Consider the following 25,366-nt stretch of genomic DNA (forward strand, 5'->3'; position numbering starts at 1 on the left):
GCTGTGAGGAATGGTGGGAGTTGCACTCCAAAGCAGGAGGCACAAACCGGATTTAAGGGGGATTTTTTTTCAATGTGATGAAGTCACAAGTAAGTGATGTTTCTATGCTTTTGGAACATGGCTATACAGCTTAAACTGGATGAAGTGGGGGGGGGGGAGAGGAAGGGGCCTGAAGCTGTGAAGAAGGGTAGGAGTTGCACCCCCAAACACTTGGGAGGGCCCAAGTTTGCCCAGGCCTCAAGTTTGCCTGTGTGTGGCCGTGGCCTACTTCCCCCATTGTATTCTGCACCAGCTGCATAAAGCCCGCATTATTATCACCATCATCACCATCATTATTATTAAACATATCCTGCCTAATGCACTGGAAAGACAATTTGCTTCTTTTTCCCCCTCCCCGGGAAAAAAAAGAGAGGGGGGGATCTTTAGTGCTCATTTGCATGGGTATGCAAAAGAGAGAGAGAGAGAAGGGGGGGGTAAGCGCCTTGCTGCTGCTGCTGCTGCTTCTCCTCCTCCTCCTGCTTGAACTGCGGCGAAGGGGAAGGCCTTGGAGGCGATGGGATGGCTTTAGGGCTCTGCCCCTTGCTTTTGGCTCCTCTCCCTCCCTCCCTCTCTCCCTCCCTCCCTCCTTCCTCGCTCGCTCTCTCCTTCCTTCGCATTCTTTGATCTCCGCTTAACAACAGTCACGTCACAAGAGGGGGCTCAGGCGGCAGGGTGGAAGTTTGGAAAGTTTCCCCGCAGCCTCCAGAGGGCTGGAGCAGCAGCAAGCGGTAGCACCAGCGAAGCGAAGCAGGAGGAGTCGTTGCTGCTGCTGCTGCTGCAGGAGAGTCAGCCCAGCCAGCAGCATCCGAGCAACCAGGGAAGGAGAAGAAGGAGAAGAAGAGCAGCCTGGAAACAAGACTCCCTCCGGAGAGAAAAGAAACAAAGCCTCGCAAGAACAGCATAAGGAAGAGAGGAAGCACGCGGGGAGAGAGAGAGAAAGAGAGAGAGGCGAGGCGTCGGCATGGATCACCAGCTGCTCTGCTGCGAAGTGGAGACCATCCGGAGAGCCTACCAAGATGCCAACCTCCTCAACGACCGGGTCCTGCAGGCCATGCTCAAGGCCGAGGAGACCTGCTCGCCCTCCGTCTCCTACTTCAAGTGCGTCCAGAAGGAGATCTTACCATATATGAGGAAAATCGTGGCCACTTGGATGCTGGAGGTTGGTAACCATTCCGAGAGAGAGAGCGAGAGAGAAGGAGGAAAGGAATGGCAAGCTTGGGCTTCCTTGGCAATAGTCAAACCACCCTTGCTTGGAGAGAGAGAGAGAGAGAAAGGGGATTGCAAGACTAACTTAGTAATAGTCAGACCAGCCCTGCAGAACCTCTGCTTGGAAAGAGAGAGAGAGAAAGGGGATTGCAAGCCTGGGCTTCCTCTGCCTGCCTCTCTTTCCTCTCTCCGGCATTTCCTCCACCCGAAGATAGCCTTTCCTCCTGGGCTGCTTTCTCCCTGCCTCCCTTTCCTCTCTTTCCCCGGCGTTTCCTGCACCCGAAGCCAGGCCTCCTTTCTCTCGCTGTCACCTTTGGAGGCGAACTTTTGAATGAGCCCGAAAGGCAGGGTCCTGGGAGCGAAGCGTGGGCTGCTTCCTCGCCCAGGCGCCCCGGCTCCTGCCTTCCCTTCTGGCCTTTCCCTCGAGCCTCCCCGGGCCTCCCAGGGGGGGATTTTGATTTTAGATTTAATATCCATGGACACGTATGCAAGTGCTCCCCGTGCCAGTATTCTGCGCCATCTTTGTTCTTTTATTGCAAGGGTTTATTAATCATTAGGAGGCGAGAAACTTCCCTTGAGGGTGGGGGGGGGGGGTCCCTGGGCTTTGGGCTTGCAAACTTTGGGGAGAAACTTTTCTTTGTTCGCACAGAGAGAGAGAAAACCCCTGGTCTTCCTCTCCTCCCCCCCTCCCCACCCCCGCCCGGAAGACGTGCTTGCTTTCTCCTGCAGAGACTTGTCGGCAAGGTCGCCCAGTACAAAAACAAGTGCAAATCGGGGTCCCCCTTTGGAGGAGGCGCTTCAAAGGGGTCCCATCAGAAGCAGCCGGCTTTGGGCTACATTTTCAGCCCTTTCCCGAAAAAATCCGCGCCCGGGAAGTATTTTTAATTAATTTTTGAAAGCCCCCCGGGTGGCAAATGTCGCACGTTGCTTCTCAAGAAGAGAGAGCTTGGAGAGGAATGGGGGGTGCTGGAGTTTGACTTCGGGGTGTCCCACCAGAGGATCCCCCGTGATTCTTCTCATGAGGGATCGGTAAAGAATCGCCCGGGGTTTGTTTTCAGCTACTTTTGGAAGCGCTGGTGATTTTTTAAACATTTTTAAATATTTTTTGAAAAGATGACGTCTGGGGAAAAAGCGTGCAGCTGCCTCTTCGACGCCACCTTTGTGTCTCGAGCGAGGAGGGGGGGAGGCAGCACCCAAGCCAATGGGAGCCAATAGGGGGCACCTCAGCTATACACCCCCCAAAAAATATCTCCAAGCAGACCTACTTCTAACTACTTTGGGGGGTCGCTTCTTAATTTCGGGCTTTTCAAAAGCCTGTTCGCCTTTTTATTTCGCCTCCTCAGTCCCCGACCACGTTTTTCCAACTTCCCTTGCGACTTTCTCTTTCAGTTCTTTTCTCTCCTTACACTCTCAACACATTTATTGACTTGGTTCATTTGGTTTTTATAAAAGTGGGAAATTCATTTCATTGGATTTTCTTCACCATTCTTGTGTGGAAGAAAAAGTTGGTTCAAAAAAGTAAGGATTTGTTTCTTGTTTTTCCCTTCCCCGTTTTTTTGTTTTGTTTTTTTCCCCTATTTTCCCTTCAGGTTTGTGAGGAGCAGAAGTGCGAAGAAGAAGTATTCCCCTTAGCTATGAATTATTTGGACCGATATCTCTCTTTCGAACCCCTTAAGAAAAGCCACTTGCAACTGCTGGGAGCTACCTGTATGTTCGTTGCCTCCAAAATGAAGGAAACCATTCCTCTCACTGCAGAAAAACTGTGTATTTACACTGATAACTCCATTAGACCCAGCGAATTACTGGTAATTTCGTACTTTTGTCTCTTCAGAAAACTAAAAACCCTCAAGCCACACTGATAAAGAAACCAGGCTGATCAATTCTTCAATTTCAGATCTCCTAGACAGATTCCCTTCCTCTAATGTTTAGGACTGAAAACTTCATGCGGTTTGCTCACTTTGAATTCTTTCCACCATTACCTTTACAAACTTTACTCCAGCGTGTGCAAATGGGCATATATGGGAAGCATATAATTGAATGAATATATATATATAGAGAGAGAGAGAGAGAGAGAGTGAGTTTTTGAAGGCTTTCATGGTCGGAATCACTGGGTTGCTGTGAGTTTTCTGGGCTGTATGGCCGTGTTTGCTTCTGAATGCTTCTGTAATATGGCTATACAGCCCGGAAAACTCAGAAACAACCTATATGATCAGAGGTTGAGTACAAGAGTCTTAAAGCTCACCAATTCCAAGTTGGGAGGCAGTCCCATATACACATTTTTCAGAAGCAATTCCTAATCCCTTCAATAGGATATTTATTATTGTTATTGGGTTGCTGTGAGTTTTCCAGGCTGTATGGCCACATTCCAGAAGCATTCTCTCCTGACATTTCACCCACATCTATGGCAGGCATCCTCAGAAGTCTGTTGAAAACTGGGCAAGTGGGGTTGATATATCTGTGGAATAATGTCCAGGATGGGAGAAATAACTCTTGTCTACTCGAGACAAGTGCGAATGTTGCAATTGGCCATCTTGATTAGCATTGAACAGCCTTGCAACTTCAAAGCCAGGCTAACACCTCCCAACAAAGTATTCCCCTAGGCAGAAAGCAGCCAGTCTTTGAAGCTGCAAGGCCATTCAATGCTAATCGGTGTTACCAATTGCAACACTCACTCTTGCCTCAAGCAGACGAGTTTTTTTCTCCCACCCTGGACATTCCACAGATATATAAACTAATTTCCAACAGACCTCACAACCTCTAAGGATGCCTGCCATAGATGGGGGCGAAACATCAGGAGAGAATGCTTCTGGTACAGCCCAGAAAACTCACAGCAACCCAGTGATTCTGGCCAGGAAAGCATTCCATTATTATTATTATTATTATTGGAGTTATTTTATTATTATAAAGTTTATTATTACTAGATTTTATTATTATTAAAGTTTATTATTTATTTTCAAATAAACTTGCACCGGGATCAGACTTTGGCTCTGTCATTTTGGCGATGTGGGCAAATCAGTAAGCAAGTATTGGGGGGGGGGGGGTTCTCCAACCCACCTGTAGGCAGCTGCAGCCCACATTGTGCGGTAGATTAATTGAATGAAAATTCCCTAATATGTTAAATCCTTATTATGAACTCCCAAGAAGGAGAAATACAGGAGCAGGATTGGGAGGGGGGACGATGGGCCTCTGGCACCCTCTTGTGGTGGAAACTGGATCACATGCTTGGTTAATGGAACAGCTGGGTGATGATGGTGCTGGGGGAAAGGAGGGGGGAGGGAAGAGAATTATGTAATTTTTGTGTAGAAAGGCGCTTTTCCCCGCCTACTTCTGTGTTTGGCAAGAGCCACCCCAAAATAAAAGTTTCCCTAGAATAATGGTTAGGGCAGGAATGGGCAAACTTGGGCCCTCCAGGTGTTTTGGACTCCAACTCCCAGCATTCCTAACAGCCTCAGGTCTGAGGGGGAAAAGGAAGGGGCCTGAGGCTGTTAGGAATGCTGGGAGTTGGAGTCCAAAACACCTGGAGGGCCCAGGTTTGTCCATACCTGGGTTAGAATAACTACAAGTTTTGCACTTTTCACTGCAAAGGGCTTTTGTAACCATGGTTTCTCTCTCCTTTCTCTTTCTGTCTTCTCTCCCTTCCCCTATATAGCAAATGGAGCTGCTCCTGGTGAATAAGCTGAAGTGGAACCTGGCTGCCATGACCCCTCATGATTTTATTGAACACTTTCTAAATAAAATGCCTGTGACTGAGGACAGCAAGCAGATCATCCGCAAACACGCCCAGACTTTTGTGGCTCTATGTGCTACAGGTATGATGAGCCTTGCACCCTCCAAAAAAAAAAACAAAAAAAAACCGGCGTGTTGCGTGTTTCCGTGTTGCCCAGCAAACACACACCCTCTTCCCTTGCCCACTGCCCAAAATCCCTTGTAAAATTGGGAGCTAAAATGGGAAGCTAAATGTCAGCATAGATTGTTATGCTTGGTGCTCGTTTTACTCAACCTGGATTACTTGGCCCAAGGTGAGTTGTGTCAGAAAAGAGATGGTATTGCTATTCTTTGAGCTTTTGTCAAAGCCCCTCTGTTGGTTTCAGAGTTTCGTGGGATAAGTGGTAGTGTTTGTTGCACAATCTGAAAGAAATGCTGTCGGTTGTGGGGTTTCAAGTCTCTGAAATCTGCCAAGGAGACCCTAGGGTTGGTAGGCCTTTGAAAGGCCTTTTTGTTCTTGTCTGTGCTGCTTTGCAGTCTTTGGGGGTAAAGGACGTGTATCTGCTTTCCCTGGAACGTTTGGAAAAATGTGCCCCTTCCTGCTCCTTCCCAGTCCTCAGAAATTCTGGCAAGGAGAGCGCAAGGAAATGTGCACAAACTAAAGCTCTCTGGCCATGAGCGAAATCTCTGCCGTCCGCACCCAGCTTGACCACGTGCTCTCGGCTGAAGCCATGTGCTCTTGAAGCCTCGGGAGGAGCTAGAGACACCCGACTAAACTCCAGGATTTCACAAAGAGGCCTGGTTTGGGGTTTCAAGGGCACAATCTGTGCTCAGCTTGTAATGTCCACACTCTCTTGCACCCGGTCCCTATTTCCCCCATTGAAACTTTCTCTTGCCTTCCTAGACAAGTTCCACCTTGTCTCCTGTGCTATGCTAATAATATAATATAATATAATATAATATAATATGATATATTGTATATACATATAATATCTGTAATATTATAATGTAATGCAATATAATACTAATAATAATAATAAAATGATATAATTATATATTTATATTACATGTAATATTAGTAATAATTAATATAATGGTATAGTACAATATAGTAATATTTAATGCAGATATTGTACTATGCTAATAACAATATATATTGTGTGTGTGTGTGTGTGTGTGTGTGTGTGTGTATATATATATACATACACACACACATACATACTAGCTGTCCCCTGCAACACGTTGCTGTGGCCTCATGGGGGTTCTGTGTGGGAGGTTTGGCCCAATTCTATCATTGATGGGGTTCAGAATGCTCTGTGATTGTAGGTGAATTATAAATCCCAGCAACTATAACTCCCAAATGTCAAGATTCTATTTTCCCCAAACTCCACCAGTGTTCACATTTGGGCATATTGAGTATTCGTGTAGAGTTTGGTCCAGATCCATCATTGTTTGAGTCCACAGTGATCTCTGGATGGAGGTGAACTACAACTCCAAAACCAAAGGACACTGCCCACCAAACCCTTCCAGTATTTTCTGTTGGTCATGGGAGAACCGTGTGCCAAGTTTGCTTCAATTCCATCATTGGTGGGGTTCGGAATGCTCTTTGATTTTAGGTGTCAAATCCCAGCAACTGCAACTCCCAAATGACAAAATCAATCTTTTTAAGTGAAGGACATATATTGGGTTGTTAGATGTCTTGTGTCCAAATTTGGTGTCAATTCGTCCAGTGGTTTTTGAGTTCTGTTAATCCCACAAACGAACATTACATTTTTATTTATATTTATATATATATAATATATATCTCGTAAGCCGCTCTGAGTCCCCTTCGGGGTGAGAAGAGTGGCATATAAATGTCGTAAATAAATAAATAAAAAGTCTTCAAACAAGAAGACAGGGTGTTGAGCCAGAAGCGTCACATTCCTGATTTTCTGGTGGACTGGCTGGTTTTTGGGGAAGGGGGAGCAAGCTAAATAGAAAAATCCACTGGAGACCTTTTAAAAAGAAAGAAACTGCTCTCTGGTGGCAAAAAAAGTTGTAGAATGGCCGAAGAACAAAGAAGCAAAGTCTGCCAGAGCACATGTTCCTTTGACAGGAAGCTTCCAGTGTTAACTCTCTAGGATCTAATGTCAGAGAATAATTTGGGGGGGGGGGGGGGGGTTCAGGTATGATTCCTATCCTCATTGGCTATACCAGCCAAGGCTGACGGAGGACCACATGTTTCCCACTCCAGTCCTACCTGATGCTTTTAAAGAAAGCCACGTGTACCAAGATGGAGTAGATTGATTTCATGCAATGCAACTCATAATAGGAAACGTAGTCCCAGATGAGCAGGGGACACCTTTTAGCTTAACTTCAGAATTGTCTTAAGATCAGAAACCTGGATTATATTTAAAAATCAAAATTTTAATTCTATCATACATGAATGAATTTAGTGCAAAGGCCCAAGAAAATAACAGGCTGCACATTTATTTATTTATATTTACACTGGGTTTTTTTCCTGCAGCTAATTCTGATTGTTTATTTACTTAACTTTTTTTTTTTTGAGGAGCCAACCTTTTAGTTAGAGTGACCAGTGAATCTCAACCTGTGGGTCCCCAGATGTTTGGGCCTTCAACTCCCAGAAATCCTAACAGCTGGTAAAGTGGCTGGGATTTCTGGGAGTTGTAGGCCAAAACGCCTGGGGACCCACAGGTTGAGAACCACAGAGTGAGGGCCCTTCCTTACAGCCCTATATCCCAGAATATCAAGGCAGAATATCCCACATTATCTGAGTGTGGACTCGGATAAGCTAGTTCAAAGCCATATTTTGGGATTTTCTGCCTTGATATACTGGGATATAGGACTGTGTGGAAGGGCCCTGAGTTAAACTCAAACATGTTAGAAAATTCAAAGACTTTGGAGTAATGAAGTAAAGCCCATTGGTGGGACAAGCCCCCTTCAACGCTATAGCAAGAACTTCATATCCTTTTTGTTTGATTGATTCTTGTGCTCATCCAGCCTCCTTTTTCAAATACGGGGATGTTTAACCTGAATTGTCGCACTGGCAGAAATAGTTCCACAAAGAATAGTTCAAAGGTTGGAGTCTTGCAAAGAGCCAAGTACTTTGATCTGCTGTCAATGTTGTTGTTTCTTTTTAGAATTTACCGCTAGAGGCCTATCTTAAACATTGTTCTAAATGCCGTATGTAGAGCTGGAAAATGAATACAAACCTTTCCCAGAAGGTTTTTTACACCCTTTTAAAGGAAGTGGGGAGGTCAACAAGGGATTCTTCCTCTTCCTATAACCCCAATAAACAATGCTCAATAGGATTTTATATTGTTGGATTTGTCCTTAGAGAATCTTTTAAAATTAATTGACTATGAATGCAGAGCCCCTGGGTGCACAGCGGGTTAAACCGCTGAGCAGCTGAACTTGCTGGCTGAAAGTTCATCAGTTCGAATCCGAGAAGTGGAAAACATGCAAATGTGAGTAGATCAATAGGTACTGCTCAGGCGGGAAGATAATGGTGCTCATACAGTCATGCCATCCACATGACCTTGGACGTGTCTACGGACAACGCCTGTTCTGCTTAGAAATTGAGATGAGCACCTACCCCTAGAGTCAGACACGACTAGACTTAATGTCAAGGGGAAACCTTTGCTTTATGAATGTTTAGGCAAAGATCAGGGAAAGGAGACAAGATGCACGCTTTGCCATGGACTGGACTGGATTTGCCATTTTTTGTGCTGTTCTAATTTGCCAACCTTTATCCTGGATGAGTTGCAAACTTTCTCTGTTTGCAAATGGTCAGACTCCATTAAAAGCCCATTGCAAGTAAAGATCCCTTTTAGCTATTGGAGATGGTTTGAAGAAGCAAACTTCTTTGAAGTGGCTTTGCTTTAAAGATGTAAATAATGAAAGAAAACAATGAAGGTGGGGATAGGGAGGAAAGTTGGAAGATTTCTATGAGCGAGGTTTTGTTCCCAACATAAAGAAGATTACAAGCCAAGGTGATGCTAAAATGGATTTCTTTTTATTTATGTGCCTCCTTCAGCTGTCTGCCTAACCCAAATGGATTTGCTTTGTAATTTTTTTTGTTTTGTTTTGTTTTGAATATGTTTTCACCAAAGGCTCCTTTTGTGCTGCTGGAGGCTTGGGGCGGAAGGAGAGGAACAAGAAGGGGGAAGAAAAATCCTTGAGCTGTTTAGCCTAATGAATAGGGCCCTGGCATGGTTAGGCAAAGGAAGGAATAGCAGGAACGAAATGAGCTTCATTGATCCAAATTGAGACTGCTGCTAAGGGATTGTGGAAGCAAGGCGATCAATAGGAGCAAGTGGGGGAGGTGGGGTAGTTTGTTGTCTTCCTCTGGGCTGTCTAAACATAATCAGGTCCCCATGGGGAGGATTTCTGAGGATTTCTGGTTGTGATTTCTTTTTATTTTGGGAGCGAAAAGGTTGGGGGGGGGGGGAACCTTTTGAAATGGGTTTGCCACAATTCCACTGGAAGTCTCAAGGTATGTGACCAGTTGGAACCTGTTGCATCTTGCAGCCGGTGATTTATGTTCAGAGGTTTGATTTGACTCAATGAAAAGATTTTCATTCATAGCCCCCAGCTCTCCAGACGGATGGAATTGCTGCTCCATTTAAAAAGGAAAAAAGGGGGTGACTTGCCTTGTTAGGAATTTTTTTCTCTCGAAGCGCTACAGCGCCTAGATGCTTGCTTTGTCCTCCCTTCAGGGTGGCTGGCATTCTTCTCTCTCCTCTTTCCCCCCCACCCTCCCTCCCTCCTCTCTTTTTAACAACACTGAAGTTGTTTATTCTTTTTGGATGAAGTCTCAGATAGGCTACTGGGGATGTGTGCTTCAATTGAGGGGGCCCCTTCCCCATTGTAGCTGTGTCAGGTCTAATTCATCTCACCGAAGCCCCCTTGTTCCTGAGCGTTCAATAGCGCAAGATGAGGCGATGGAGGCTGACAATGATGCCACACTCTTCACTTCGGGGCATCCAATTACAGCCGAGCAGGGCCCCCCTGATTAATATGCTGAAATTAGTGGTCTCTGCCACAAATAATTCCTTGTTGTGTTGCAACAAAAAAGTCTTTCCATGCCGCTTGTTCAGAGTGGTTATGAGGGACAGACACAAAACCCAGCCATTTAAACTTCATTATCACTCTTGGAAAGAAGGAGGGTGTGACCAGGAATGGGTGTTCTTGTTTATCACGGCTTTAAAGGAAAATGCTCCACAGATGCCAAAAATGACAATCAGTTTTTGTGATCGTGTGAATCGGGCCCATTTGGAGCCTTATTTTCCAAACATGGGGCATTTTGTTCCAAAATTAAGGGGAAACCAGTGAAGTTAGTCTGGATGCATCTACATTGCAAACGTGATGCAGTTTGGCACCACTTTCATTGTTACGACTTAATGCTGTGGCATCTAGGGAGTTATGATTGGACCTCATCACACTAGAGAGAATGAATCCACTTTAAATCCGGTTTCTGCCTTCTGCAGAATTCTGGAGTTTGTAGTTTAGGAAGGAGCCTTTAAGAGCCTCACTAAACTACAACCCCAGAATTTTGCAGGAGGCAGAAAACAGTTTCAAAGTGGATTCATTTCTCTAGTTCAGTGAAGTACATGGTTTGGTGAAACACCATAACTATTTGGGAGAGAAGGCCAAAAATCTAAAACTACAGCTCCCATTTTTGTGTGTGTCAGAATCGACTTGAGAAACTGCAAGTCACTTCTGGTGTGAGAGAATTGGCTGTCTGCAAGGACGTTGCCCAGGGGATGCCCAGCTGGATGTTTTACCATCATTGTGGGAGGCTTCTCTCATGACCCCACATGGGAAGCTGGAGCTGAGAGATGGAAGCTCACTCCATCTTGTGGATTTGAACCGCCAACCGTCAGGTCAGCAGTCCTGCTGGCACAAGGGTTTAACCCATTGCGTTACTGCAGCTCCACATCGCCCATGATTCCATATCATTGAGTCATGCCAGTTAAAGTGATGTCAGATTGCATTATTTCTACAGTGCATCTCTCACTAACACTGGAAAAATCAAAAGTCAAACACTGGACAATTCTGTCAGTGTCATTGGCCTCTCAAATGCAATTGAAATGAAACTTGAAGATTTGGCTAGATAACAGTATATTCAGGATAGGCCACTTGGTGCCTTCATAATCTCAGCCAATAGTTCATGGACTAAAAACTAATCCAAACTTCTCAAGCCAGTTTAGGTCTTGCACATACGTTATCGATCAGCTTTCCCCAGCCTGGTTCTACATCTCCTGCCATCCACCTGTGATTCACATCATCCCCAGCATGCATGGCAGGGAGCAATGGGAGATGTCCAATAATTTCACCAAATATTGGAAGGAAACATTTAATATTTGGTTCTTTGGAGTGGGTAGCTACTCCAGTATTTAAATACTGATACGTTTTTGGATTTTCTTAACTATCTCAAAAAAAAAAACAAAAAAAAAAACAAAAACAAAACAACTCCCACTGCAAAAAATACTGCAGTTATTTCCCGGAGAAGTTTTCGGATGCTTAAACCTGTATACTTAAAGATGTTTGGGACATCCACCTCCCATTAATCACCAGTAGAGAAGGGATTATGGGTATCAAAAGTCCACAACGTTTAATGGGCCAAATCTCACCGCCGTTTATTTAAAAAACCATAGTGTCCAATCCTAAGTGAGTGGCAGAGTGCTGCCATCAGCAGAATATGGGAGAGAGCAGTTCCTCTTCTTTGAAGCCTCCTACGCAACCTCAGAATCTGATCTGGAAAGCTAGAAGATGCCACCCAAGTGAACAGAATTGGCAGAGGTCTGCAGGGAAGATTGGGAGGGGAAATTCCCACTGAATGAACAGAAATCCACTGAGGCCACTTTGGATTGCATTATAAGGGAGGAAACAAGTAATCCTGATGCTATTTGGCTGATAAAATACTTTCACCATATCGGTTTTATGTTGTTAAGTTGTTTATGTTTTCACATCTCAATTCTGCACCCATACATTCATCTCCATTTGGATGAATTTCTGTTTACAATTAAACCAGTAGTATTTACAGTGTATTCAGATGTTGTCTGTTGACATAAAAGCCAATGTTTTGTTGACAGTTTGGGAATTGGAGATGCAGATTTATATCTGTTGCAGTCTGCAGAGAGTATTTCCTAAACAGATGTTCATAGGTTGGCATTTCTGCTTTCACTTCAGTGAATCCAGTTCCCTTTCTTTTAATCCTTGGTTTTGGTGATGGCCATGAATGTAACGTAATATGTCTGCTTGGATGAAGGTGGCATTACTTGGTGATGGTGGTGGTATAAGAAGGAATAACACTGGATGACAGTTCCAGGCCAAGCAATCTTGGGAGTGGCTTTAACAAGACCTACAGCAGTGCCGTCTGGAAGTGGGCCCAGGCTGTTGTCAGCATGGTGTCACATCAGAATGTAGTTGATTGTCTGCCAGTTCTTGGGACCCCCTTCACTTAGTTATGCCAGATTTGCATTAGATCCCTGCTGCCAGGATAGAGAGCAGTCACCGATAAGTGGAAAGGTTAATGCCAAACATTTACAGGAGGAAGTGTCAATTTAATTAGCTGGGGGTCCACTTCTGCTCCCATATTTGCGGAAACCTGCTTTTGTTAAGCGGGACTGATTTTTCTGACATTTATTTTTGAAGAGTGTTCAGATCTTTGGCTGGTGTTTGCAGACAAGATTAAATTCAGTGGGGAAATACTTTTTGGTCAGCATGGTGGTTGACTGAAGCCCTAAGCCCTCCAGTCGCCTCCCAAGTTCAGTTGGAGTAAATCCGATTGAACTTAGCGCGGTGTGCATCTGAGTATATACGCAATTGGGTGGCTCAATGCCATTTTGGATATTGCCCATTAGTGAAAAGAAGTTGTGTTTGAATATAAAGAAAAATTAGAAAACTAAAGGTAATGATCTGAACAATGTTAAGATAATATTAATAATAGTAATCTTGATTTATATCCTGCCACCATCTCCCATAGAGACTTGGGGCAGCTTACAACATAGCACACAATGGTGCCATGCAACACATAAAGACCCAGATTCAGTGTTGGTTCCACTATCAAACCCACAATAATAATAGTAAGACTTTATTTATAGCGCACCCTCTCTCCCCAAGGGACTCAGGTGGTTATTGTAAGATGATTGATGTATTGATTTACTGTACTTCTAGACTTCCTGATAAATTATCTGGGAAGTACATAATTAGTATGTTAAAATTAAAAATGTAAGCAGTGAAAAATGATATGGCACATAAGAAAGAAATGACATTTTCAAGTACTATCATGATCTCGGCTCAATGCAAAATTGTAGTCAAGTTTCAAAGATACAGCTTATAGTGTAGTAAGATATCTAATAAACCATATACTTGTGCAATAAAGTTCTATCTACTTAATTTATTGATGCAAACAAAATCTGTAACTAATCCTACTTATATTAATAGACTGGTTTCTGCATGTATATTTACAGTAATAACATTTTCCAGACCAGAAATTTTCAGGGACCTGTCCTAGAACATCAACATGATGTCTTCTGGGTGTGTTGGACAACAATGGAAGTGGTTGAATATAATAGAAATAGTGGAAAGAGGACAATTGCCTAAGAACAGAAGGCCTAGATGCTTAAGATTGCAAAAGCCTGCTTCACAGTGTTTAAGATAATTTAGGCCCTTTGCACACAGTTGAATAAAATCCCACATTTTCAGATTTGAACTGGGATATATGGCAGTGTGGACTCAGATAACCCAGTTCAAAGCAGATATTGTGGGATTTTCTGCCTTGATATTTTGGGTTATATTGCTATGTGGAAGAGGCCTCAGGTTGCATCTTTTTAGGTTGTTAATGGGTAATCCTCACTTACTTGTATTTGTAAGACATATTATATAAACAATCTGATTTGTTTCTTTGTCTTCTCTTTTAACAGATATTAAGTTTATTTCGAATCCACCTTCCATGATTGCCGCTGGTAGTGTGGTAGCAGCTGTGCAAGGTCTCCATCTTGGAAACACTAACACATTTCTCTCTTACCAATGCCTCACACATTTCCTATCAAAAGTTATCAAATGTGACCCGGTAAGTGAGTTTTGAAACACCACTCAACCTACTGTTGTGATGCAATGTAATGATATAATGCTCTGTTGTGGGGTGGGCTAAAAGCAAGGACCAAAAGTTATTTTCATATGTTGACTTCATATTTTTCCAATGGTTGCTATATACATGAGTTGATAGAAGTCACATTGGTTAAAATTACTTGGGATGAATACTACCATCTATTCTTAGCTTTCTAGTGAAAAGAAGACAAGAAAATTAAATAGAAACTCTTAAATCAAGGCTATATTGATTGGATTGATAGGGAGTTAAGCTGTAAAAGAAACAATAGTTGCAATAAACAGACCTTATGGTGTTTAATGGTATCTTTATTTTTGACCACTCCTACAATTCTTTATAATGCCAAATGAAATGGAAGAAAAAAGCACTCTTAAGGAGGTTCTAATTATCCGATAGTTTATTGCATGGTAGACCCAAACTGTAAATAATCCTGAATCGCCTCCTCTTCTCTCCTGCCCCCCCCCTTTTTTGTTGTTGTACTTGTCCCATGGTCTTGGGAAGACGTAGATGGTCCTCCTAGAACTGTCCTTTCTTTGCCCTGCAACTTCCTGAAGATGCTCATCAGTAACTAGTGAGCAATAAACCTTTCATGAATGAATGGGCAGGAAGGGAGCCTACAAGGGAGACCTAAAGTCAATGATCCATGCCCTAATGGTGTGTGAAGTTGGGGCAGAGTGTAGCTTTGTACTGAAACAATGTGGAAACCCAATAAATAGATGCTTGAAAAAGGTTCTTGTGAGGTCTCCCAAGTTCCAACAATGAGTCCAATAAAGTCAGCCCTGTGGCTTGCAACCAAATGTTTGAGGCACAACAGAAGACTTTCTCAAGTAAATAAATAAATATACAAAATCTTAAGTATGGAGGCATGTTTTGTACTAATCAAACTTAGTTGCCTAATTATGAATTAAGACTTCATAGTGATTGGAACATAGTGTTTTGGTTGCCAACACTTGCTCCGCTGTGCATTATTTGTGGCTTTCAGGTGATGATCATTTACCTTTGCAGTGTTGTAGCATGAACTAGTAGTTCTGCAAGTTCAGGTATGCTCGGTCCAAGCAAGTTGTTTCATGAATTGTTTGCTCAGGCCCATCTCTTGTCTGCAAAGTAAAAGAATGATTTTCCAAGACAACCTGCACAAGGTTCTGCTAAATTCACTTTCTATTTACTTTCAACATGCTACCAAATTTGAAATCAAAATTGTTAGGTCCTACTAGAGCAGTGGTTCCCAACTTTTTTTGACCAAGGACTTCTCTCCATTAGTACCGAAAGGGTTACGAATCTGTTTTCGGCCAACTATAGATTCGGGTTAGTTATTTGGGGTGCTGATTCAGAAAATTGCATTGAATACACCACATCAGCTCTAGTTTCTGATGCAGATCATATGCCATCCAGTAGTCACCACCTGCTCTCCCACAGAAAACCATATTTAATAAGCCTCAGCACTATAAGAGGGTTTTGCAAGACCAGTCGTTCAGTCGGGGACCATATTTTAGTTCTTGTGGACCACTGGTGGTTCATGGACCACAGGTTGAGAACTACTGTACTAGAGTAAACCTATTAAATAAATGGATTTGCAGTAAACGCAGATTCCATTAATTCATTGAGTTTACTCTTAAGATGTAGCCCGCTAACTCAAGTGGTGTGTTTTGTTTGGTGGAAATAAATTCTGCTGAAAACCACAAAACTTATTGTTACATGATGGGCATACGATTAAGATGCAGTGCTGGCATCTCCTTGGTTCATATTCAGCCAACTCTTTGTCTTGCTTCCAAAAGGGTTTCATTACCTTGTGTGAAGGGTGCTCATATGTGATGGATAGTGAAGCCTATCCTAAGGATGATTGTATGGCAATTGTCAAAATTATTTCTACTGGGGTTTCATTGGATCCAGTGGTGGTGACTTTTGAATTAGATGGTTGCACCTGAAGAGTTGTGTTTGTCTGAATTCTCTGCCTGGGCTTTAGGCTCTTTCAAATGTTGAAATAAATATGAAATTGATATTCCAACACTAAACCTGTACACCTTTCATTCTGTCAGCAAACATTGTGAGTTTCTTCCTGTGTATGTGGCTTTTACCCAAGGACTTAAGAGCAACCAAAGTGACCTGCCCTGTTGTACTTATACTGCCCTGTTGTACTTATACTGACTATCTGATTTGAAAAGGAAGTAATACTTAAAACATTTCTGATATGTTAGACTGAATTAGATCATATCACCCGGAAGATCTCTGAACCAGGTGGAACAGTGCATTTGTATATGACCTGGTTAAGGTCAGATCTTTTTTTCAAAGAGGAGTTTTGTGGCTGAAAACAAAGGCTTGGATAGAGATGTACCATTCTGATTGTAGAAGGCATCTCTCATTTACGGAGGGACTACTTCATGCCAAGTGTGTCACATAAAGAAAAGCAAAACTAAATCCCAAAGTATTATGTTATCCTGATCTCTTGCTTTCATGAAAGTATGATAAATGCTGTGGAGGATGCTTCTTACATAAAGTGAAGTGTGAATAGCAGGAAGAGTGAAAAAAATGCAAACACCAAATGCTTTCCTGGTACTCAGGATTCTTGGCAACCTGAGGTCATTTGGACAGATTTGGCTTCTTTGGGTGGGCTGTGCAACAGGCCTCTCAAGTCATCAAATTAATTGCCCCTTCTCTTGATGGTGGGAACTCATCAGAATAAAGTATTGGGTTGGGCTATTGAGAGCCACCATATCACAGAAAGGAGCCCAAATAGCACATGCATTATCTATATTGTCAGGTCACTTCACCCCTAGTGCCTTGCTATAAGGAAGGATTTCTCAGGCTGAGGCATTCAGGCAGTGGTAGCAATGGAGCAGCTATTTCAGGCAGTGGAACATCGTGCACTATGTATAATTGCATTGAACGGATGCCTCTAGATCAGTATTGTCAATACTAGCTGACATTAGCTCTGTGGAGTTTCAAGTGGGGGTGTTTCTAAGTCTTATTTAGGGCCTTTTCACATTATGCACTTATGACACTACGATTCCACTTAAGCTGACCTGCTTCCACTCCTTAGAGTCCTAGGGTTTATACTGTAGGCCAGTGGTTCCCAATCTGTGGTCCATGGACCACTAGTGGTCCACAAGAACTAAAATATGGTCCACATCAGCTCAAGATTATTAAATATGGTTTTCTGTGTGCGAGCAGATAGTGACTATTGGATGGTGTATGTTTTGCATCAGAAATTAGAGCTGATGTGGTCTATCCAGTGCAATTTTCTGAATCAACACCCCAATCTAAAGTTGTCCAAAAACTTATTCGTAAGCGTTTTGGTACTAACGTTAGAGAATAGTCCCTGGTCAAAGTAGTCCCTGGTCAAAAAAAGGTTGGAAACCACTGGTGTAGGGAAAAGAATGGAGAATTTTCAGCCAGAGAACTATAGTGCCTTATGCAACTACATACTCCAGCACTCCATGGGATGTTTCCATGGCAGCTGCAGAGGTATGACAATGCTATAGTTGTGTCGTGTGAAATGGTCCCTGGTGATGGCAGTCATTTCACATGGATCCTTATGCATGCAAACCATGTATCTTAGCACCAAATTATGGTTCCTTCCCTTGTTTGAGAAAACATTGGATCTAGAGAAATCTGTTGGTATCAAAAGATGGCTCCCAGGAGTTCTGACAAAAGAGAAGTAATAATTCAAAAAGTAATGTAGATGTGGTTTCCAACCTCTGGCTTTCCAAATACTTTGGGCTTCAATTCTCAGAATCCTTGACCATTGCTCATGCTGACTAGGCAATCTTGGGACTTGAAATCCAAAACATCTGGAAACGAAAAGATTGAGAACCACTGTGCTAGGAGAAATTGCTTCTCTTTTTTTTACAGAAGGATTTGAACTGTACTCATCAGAAATTGCTAAAAACAATTCAAAATTAAGACTTAAACAATACAGCATTTTAATGTGGCATTTAGAATTAGATACAAGCACACCAAGACTTTTACTCTTAAAAATATGGCTGGAATCTTCTATGGCAGTGGTTCTCAACCTGTGGGTCACCAGATGTTTTGGACTTCAAGTCCCAAAAATCCTAACAGCTGGGAAACTGGATGGATTTCTGTGAGTTGTAGGCCAAAACACCTGGGGACCCCACAGGTTGAGAACCACTGTTCTATGGCCTTTCATGCAATTTAACCTAGCATGCAGTTCCTAAAATGATCAGGTATGTAACAAATGTGTATTGGAAGTTCCCAATACACATAGAACCTGCTCATTTGTGTCTCCCTTTGCATCACTTTGTTATGTAGTTGCAGAACAGCACCCCTCTACTGAAAATGGACTTTGCATGTCTGCATTTCTTACTTCCCTTACACATGCCATATATACTTGTATAAGTTGATCTCATGTATACATTAGAGGCAGGTTTGGTGCCAAAATTATGGATTTTGATTTGGCCCATGGATATGTGGAGGCTGATTCCACAGAGCGGGAAAACAAATGGTTGGATAGAGTATATGTAGTTGCAACAAGCTAAATTTTATAATAAATTCGACCCCATTTTCAAGTTGCTTGTGTGAATAAGTATGCTATCCTCAAATATATGGGATGAAAAAAAATAGTGATTTCATTTATTTATCGTGTGAGAAGCGAACTGAGGGTACAGTTGTTATTTATATAAAAACACCAAGTTTGAAAACTTGACATTATACTAAAAGTCCTTTGGCCAGTAGCTGGCCACTTGGAGTGCCTCTGGTATTGCTATAAGAAGGTCCTCCATTGTGCATAAGGCAAAGCACAGACTTTCACAAAGCTCATAAAGCTAGTTCTTCCTTTCCATTTGGAAAAGGACCTGAAAACAATGCTTTCTCTATTTTTTGATTTAAAAATATATTAAATAATAATTTTTATTTCTGCGGTAGCTTCTACACTGCAGAAACCTAAGAGGTCTTACAGGACTTTTGGACTGTCTAGATTAGGGGTCCTCAAACTAAGGCCTGGGGGCTGGATACGGCCCTCCAAGGTCATTTTCCTGGCCCTTGCTCAGGGTCAACCTAAGTCTGAAACGACTTGAAAGACCACAACAACAATCTTATCTCATCAGCCAAAAGCAGGCCCACACTTCCCATTGAAATACTAATAAGTTTATATTTGTTAAAATTGTTCATTTTAATTATTGTATTGTTTAAGTGTTTTTGCACTACAAATAGGATATGTGCAGTGTGCATAGGAATTCATTCATTTTTTTTTTTTCAAATTATAATCCGGCCCTCCAACAGTTCTGAGGGACTGTGACCTGGCCCTCTGTTTAAAAAGTTTGATGATCTCTGGTCTAGATTAACATTGCCTACATCTGAGTGCCAAGGTTTCTCCAGAACTCCAGATTGGGGACCAGTTGCCTTTTCTTGAAGCTGTATTGAAAGCCAATTTTTGAAATCTTTCCCCAAACTTTCAGGCAAAGCTTGAGAGGCAACTTAAAGAGAGCCTGGTGCTTGTTGCAATATTTTTTTATTGTGTTTATATACCACCTTTCTCACCCCTGGGGGGAGTCAAGGCAGTTTACAACATACTAATGGCAAAAATTCAGTACAAATATACAGTACACAAAGAAATCATAATAACTAATTACTACATATAACTATGAACTTAAAATCAATTAAAACCATTAAACATTCAGACAAAGCATAAAATCAACCTAGTATAAACATTAGCCCTATGGATATGAACATTTTGTTGAAGTTTCAAATGTTTGCCTGATAAAAATAATATTAAAAGCGGGAAAGGTGAATTTTTACAACTAAATGGGAGTAACAGTAAACACTTTTAATCCTAAAATGGATTACACAGATAATTATTTTTGCATTAATATTAATTATTATTGCTTTCTTACATGGTTTTTGGCTCCCCTTTTATTTTTATTGAGCCGTGTATTGTATTACCAAGAATGTTGGACGACTTAGCATAACACTTGTGTTCTGCTTTCTGCAAATGCATGGATTTTAGTCATGTTTGATAAAAAGTGATCCTAGTAGCAAGCTTAAGAGTCTCAGTGGTTAAAAACCACAATGATCCGCATTTCATATATGCATTTTTAAGAACATTCAACAGTTCTTTGCTAGAACAGGTGACCAAGAGGATTTGGAGGTTTTCTGATTAAACTTTTACCTTTAGCCACGAGAAAATAAAAGCTAACATGAATATCACCTGATGGAAATTCCTTTATGGTTCATGTTCCTATTGGTAGGAGTCCAATTTCCCCATTTCACTTTTGATCAGTGGTAATTAGAACTCAGAAAACCACAGTTAGAACTCTTGGGCTGTCTTCCATCAGTTGTGTTCCTGACCCCATCATCCAAACTGATTGAATTTGGCCTGACATTTGTTTCAAGGCCAGAAATTTCTACATTTGATTGAGCTTCCATGTTATCTGTGGAATTTGTGTCTCAAGCCTCCTCACACTAGGAGAATCTTGTTGTAATCCACACTGGACCGGATAATGGTATTTCAGAGGATTGCTAAGTCTTTCAACTCTTACTTTCCTTTGTTATCCATGCCAACATTATCTAAATACTGTGTTTGCTACACTAGAATTTCTTTGTTCACATCAGTAAAACTAAAGCAATAATGGTACTGTCAAGTATCAGAGGTAGTTTGAACAAGTCTTAAAATGGTGATCCAGGCTTCACTGGGTTGAACTAGAGGTTCTTGTGGTCCCTTCCAACCTAAGATTTGCTGCCAGCAGGGGAATGCACCTTCACTTGGTTTCTCCTATAGCTCTTCAGACCTTATGAAACTCTGCCAGAACGTAGATGTTCCAGAATAGAGGATGGGGAGCTACACATGGTAGAGCAGTGGTTCTGAACCTGTGTATCCCCACATGTTTTGGCCTTCCAGAAATCCTAACAGCTAGTAAACTGGCTGGGATTTCTGGGAGTTGTAAGCCAAAACACCTAGGAACCCACAAGCTAAGAACCAGTTTGGTAGAGGGATTGGGGAGGTGGACAGTTTTCTCTTCCATGAACAGCACAATTTTTTAAGCCAGTGGTTCTCAGCCAGTCTACCAGCTGTTAGGATTTTTGGGAGCTTAAGGCCAAAACATCTGGGGGCCCACAGGTTGAGAACCACTGCTTTAACCTACAATAGAACCCAGTCCTATATCCATTAATTGGAAACCTTTTTACCGTTTTAAATATCCAGACCCCATTGTCTAAATCAAGAGATATAGGCAATGGGCTTAATGACAAAAGCAAATCATTGTTCTTTCTGGAAGAGTTCCAGTTAAAAACCTCAGTCTCAATTTAGCGTAAGCATTGATACCAGCAATATTCATAGAGATTTGAGCTCAACACAAAGTATAGCTTGGCTATTAAAGCTCTCATAATGTTATACCTTCAAAAAGTTACTTTTCTAGACAGTGGACTTCTGTTCTCTGAACAGAGGATATTTCACACGTGGGTAGGTGGGAACTCAATCACAAGAAAAATACAAATTGTTTTCTTTTAGTATGGAATTGTCGAATGTACTGCATAGATATGGTTGGTGCTGTTGCAAGCAGATGTATAGGCAGCCCAAGTTTACATTTCTTTTTGACGTAAATCCTTTCTGAGAATTTTAAAATGCCTGTCTCCTTGGAGAAAGTATTTTGTGCCAGGCAAGCACCATGTTAGAGTGTCTTTCATTGGGCACGACAAGGATGTAGGTAGGACGCCTACAGCATAGTGACTTTGGGATGTTTCTTTTTGCTATTTAAAATACTGTGTCTCTGTCAAGAGGAAATATTACACTAGAGTTTAAACCAGTAAAGGTCAAAGGTTATTTGTTTTCAGTGAGCTGTAACTGATGGCCTGATCTGCTTAGAGGTGGGATTAACCTCCCTCTCCCTCAGAAGAGACTTGCAGAGAATTGCTTGCTCGGGTTTTTAATCTTATTTTACCCCCCAATTCCATGTGGTAGAGAAGGTTCTTGTGGCCGTCGAATCAGTTGAAAAGCTGGTAGATCACACAAGAAGCCTCTGAATGAAGGCGGAATTGAAACAGGAAAATAAAGAAAACAGCAGGCAGGTCACCATCTCAGGAAAACCACATTCATTCTCAGTCATGCACATCCTAACACTTTTGACGGCAATTTATCATGGAAGACTGGGTTCACCGCAAGGGCTCGCACATGTCATAGGTTAAATCAGAAAAGGCAATCCCAAAAGGAAACTTCAAAGTTCCTTAATGCACAGAGTTAAACATGTTGAGAAAAGCTTTTACCGTGTTTGTTAGAAAGACAGGAGGTAAACAGTCAGCCAGAAGAATTTCATCAAACTGCTGTGGGAGTGTTTGTTTTGCCTTTAAAAAGCAGCACTGCGCTGCACACTTGGCACTGAAGAAGGTGTGGGACAGATACACAGGAAGGCATGTGCTGATGATCTCCCAGGCCGCCTTCCATGTTTAATTCCTGGTTGGTATGCCCGGTCCTATCAGAGCAAATTCCAGAAGAATAGCCATGCTAATCCAACACAAAAACAATAAGAAAAATAATTCCTGACTCCTCCCTTTCCGCCTCCCTTACTGTTTTAACTTAAAAGATTTTCTAAGATGCTTACATATCCTATGAAATCACAAGGGATTGGCACTAGACAGTAATTATATTATTGGAGCGTGATATACTGTACACTGATGAATTCAGTAGTATTTCTTACACTGGGAAAGTCTACTATATGTTCAGAATAAGATTAATAACTTTATTAAAAGCACCATCATTCTGCAAAACCTCTTGTTTTGTCAACTTTGGACTGCCCAGTTTCTGTGCTTTCTAGGTGTTTCTTTAGAAATCAAATGGTTGTTCTGTAGTGTAGAATAATAATTTGGCATTTAATAAGAATTCCTGCTTTTTAGCAATTATGATATAAAATGAATATTCATATGAAATAGACTATAATAGCTAATTGGAAAGAAGCAAATATGCTGTGATACATAGAAAATAATTCAGTGTTTTCTGTGTCAAATTAAGTTTTTAGGTCAGGACTCTTTCACTTGCTTTATCTTGTGTGAGCCACTTTATGTTCACAAGGTAGCTTTAGACTGCAATTCTATGTTTGGTTCTTCATTTTCATTTTCAGTAGCATTCTTACTGCCTGACAAGTGCAAGGGGTGGGCAGAAGGTAAATTGGGATTTACTGACAATCACTGGGTGATCTGCAGTGTATCAGCAAGGTGTTTTGTATCTTTGTTTTTACTCTGGACTGTTTAGCAATAGCAACAAAGGGCTCCCCCACCCCAAGCAAGGCTAATTGTAGGAATTCAGATGTGGGCTTTCATCGTCTGCAAACGTCTTTGTAGGTTGTGTGTCATGGGGCTCTGTATCAATGACTAGCGAAGACAAGCTGAACTCATCTCTTGTTGGTGGGTTTTCAGTAGGCATCAGGTTGGCTGTGCAGACTGAATGCTGAACTAGAGAAGCATTTGTTTTGTGATCGACAGAGCTTTTCCTGTGCCCACACTTGTACTGACTTGGAGAGAAGGGATAATTATTAATGGGTATCTTTATTCACTCAAGAAGGACAGTTGCAAATTTCTAGAGAAGCAGTTCCTTCTATTACAAGAAACAGAGATCTGTCAGGAAGAAAAGAGAGACATTGGTCGTGAATCTGCAGTCTTCTCTGTCTTACAGGTCAGGATGGTAACAAAGCACATGTTACTGTCCCTTTGGCATAGGGTGCAATTATTTAGATATATTGCGTTGCCCAGGGGACACCTGGATGTTTACCATCCTGTGGGAGGCTTCTCTCATGTCCCTGCATGGGAAACTGGAGCTGACAGATGGGAGCTCACCCCGCTCCCCAAAGTCGAACTGCCGACTTTCAGGTCAGCAGTTCAGCTGGCACAAGGATTTAACCTATTACGCTACCGCCACTCCTAGAGACGACAATGACACTACCTATCACTCCTACCATCCATTAAAGCACCAGATCATATATGATTCTTGGAGGCTAATCAAGGTCGGCTCTTGTTAACACTCAGATAGGAGACTGCTAAAGCACACCAGGTACTATAGGTTATGTTTCAGGGGGAGGAACTTGCAAATCATCTCGAGTATGCCTTGGCTATGAAATTCTGTGAAAAATCTATGAAGTTAACATACCTACAAGACACAGGGACATACAGTCTCCTGGCCCAGGCTACTTAATTTGAACTCTAGAAGTTGATTACCTCTGCATTCATACATTTGTAAACCATCCACCATCTGTGCAGAAATTTTACAAACCTCCCAAATTTTGGCACTCCAAGCAAAAAGCCACCAATTATAATCAAAGCTCAAATGATTTTCTTAGCACTTGGAGAGGTCTAGAGAGTTGAGAGATCATTTGGAGCACATATGGGTAATTCAGAGGAGTAACGAGTGAACCCAGCCATGTGAAGTCTGCTGATATGGCACGGTATTCAGATCTGTTCATTGATCATATGCATTGAGCTTTTGCATTTGAAAACACAATGAGGACTATGAATTTTTTAAATGTCAGGAGTGACTTGAGAAACTGCAAGTCACTTCTGGTGAGAGAATTGGCCGTCTGCAAGGACGTTGCTCAGGGGACACCCACGTGTTTGATGTTTTACCATCCTTGTTGGGAGGCTTCTCTCATGTCCCCACATGGAGAATTGGAGCTGACAGGGAGCTCAACTTACTCTCCCTGGATTCGAACCACTGATTGGTCAGCAGTCCTGTCCGTACAAGGGTTTAACTCATTACACCACCAGGGGCTCCCATAAATCATCGCTCATTGAGCCCCCAGTGGCACATTGAGTTAAACCCATGTACCAGCAGGATTGAAGACCACCAGGTCACAGGTTCGAATCTGGGAAGAGCACAGATGAACTCCCTGTGTCAGCTCCAGCTCCCCATGTGGGGACATGAGAGAAGCCTCCCACAAGGATGGTAAAACATCAAAACACCCGGGTGTCCCATGGGCAACGTCCTTGCAATTTCTCATGTCGCTCCCGACACGCACAAAAATCAATCATATGATTTGACTTAATTATTTTCTAAGGAACTTTTGATTGCTTATACAACTTTACTCTGCATTTTCTAAAGAAATTTTGTCATTCTCTTCCATTTTATACAGGATTGTTTACGAGCCTGCCAAGAACAGATCGAGTCCCTCCTTGAATCTAGTCTACGCCAAGCACAACAACACAACATATCTTCAGAAACAAAGACTGTTGAAGATGAAGCTGATCTTTCCTGCACACCCACTGATGTTAGAGATGTGAATATTTAAGGAGGACTTCAGCGTTGGGGTTTGCTTGGCTGTACCAGCAAACAGAGAACGAATGAACGAACGAAAGAAAGAAAGAAAG

At 42.2% G+C, this 25,366-nt stretch overlaps 1 protein-coding gene across 1 annotated transcript; it reads left to right on the top strand.

The window, feature by feature from the left end:
- Positions 1–621: 621 nt before the first annotated feature.
- On the top strand, positions 622–25,366 carry CCND1 (cyclin D1). Its single transcript, XM_060765479.2, has 5 exons — positions 622–1,198; positions 2,835–3,050; positions 4,895–5,054; positions 13,881–14,029; positions 25,132–25,366. Exons 1-5 carry the CDS (start codon positions 1,001–1,003, stop codon positions 25,285–25,287), a joined length of 879 nt encoding a protein of 292 aa, XP_060621462.2. The 5' UTR covers positions 622–1,000; the 3' UTR covers positions 25,288–25,366.

The sequence above is a fragment of the Anolis sagrei genome, chromosome 1 (genome assembly GCF_037176765.1).
Source record: "Anolis sagrei isolate rAnoSag1 chromosome 1, rAnoSag1.mat, whole genome shotgun sequence".
NCBI classification, from domain to species: Eukaryota; Metazoa; Chordata; class Lepidosauria; order Squamata; family Dactyloidae; genus Anolis; species Anolis sagrei.

Excerpts from the sequence above, each read along its gene's own strand:
- CCND1 (XM_060765479.2), top strand. The coding sequence starts at position 1,001 with ATGGATCACCAGCTGCTCTGCTGCGAAGTGGAGACCATCCGGAGAGCC. Across the intron at positions 3,051-4,894 it reads TTAGACCCAGCGAATTACTG|CAAATGGAGCTGCTCCTGGT; the intron begins GTAATTTCGTAC and ends TCCCCTATATAG. Across the intron at positions 14,030-25,131 it reads AAGTTATCAAATGTGACCCG|GATTGTTTACGAGCCTGCCA; the intron begins GTAAGTGAGTTT and ends CATTTTATACAG.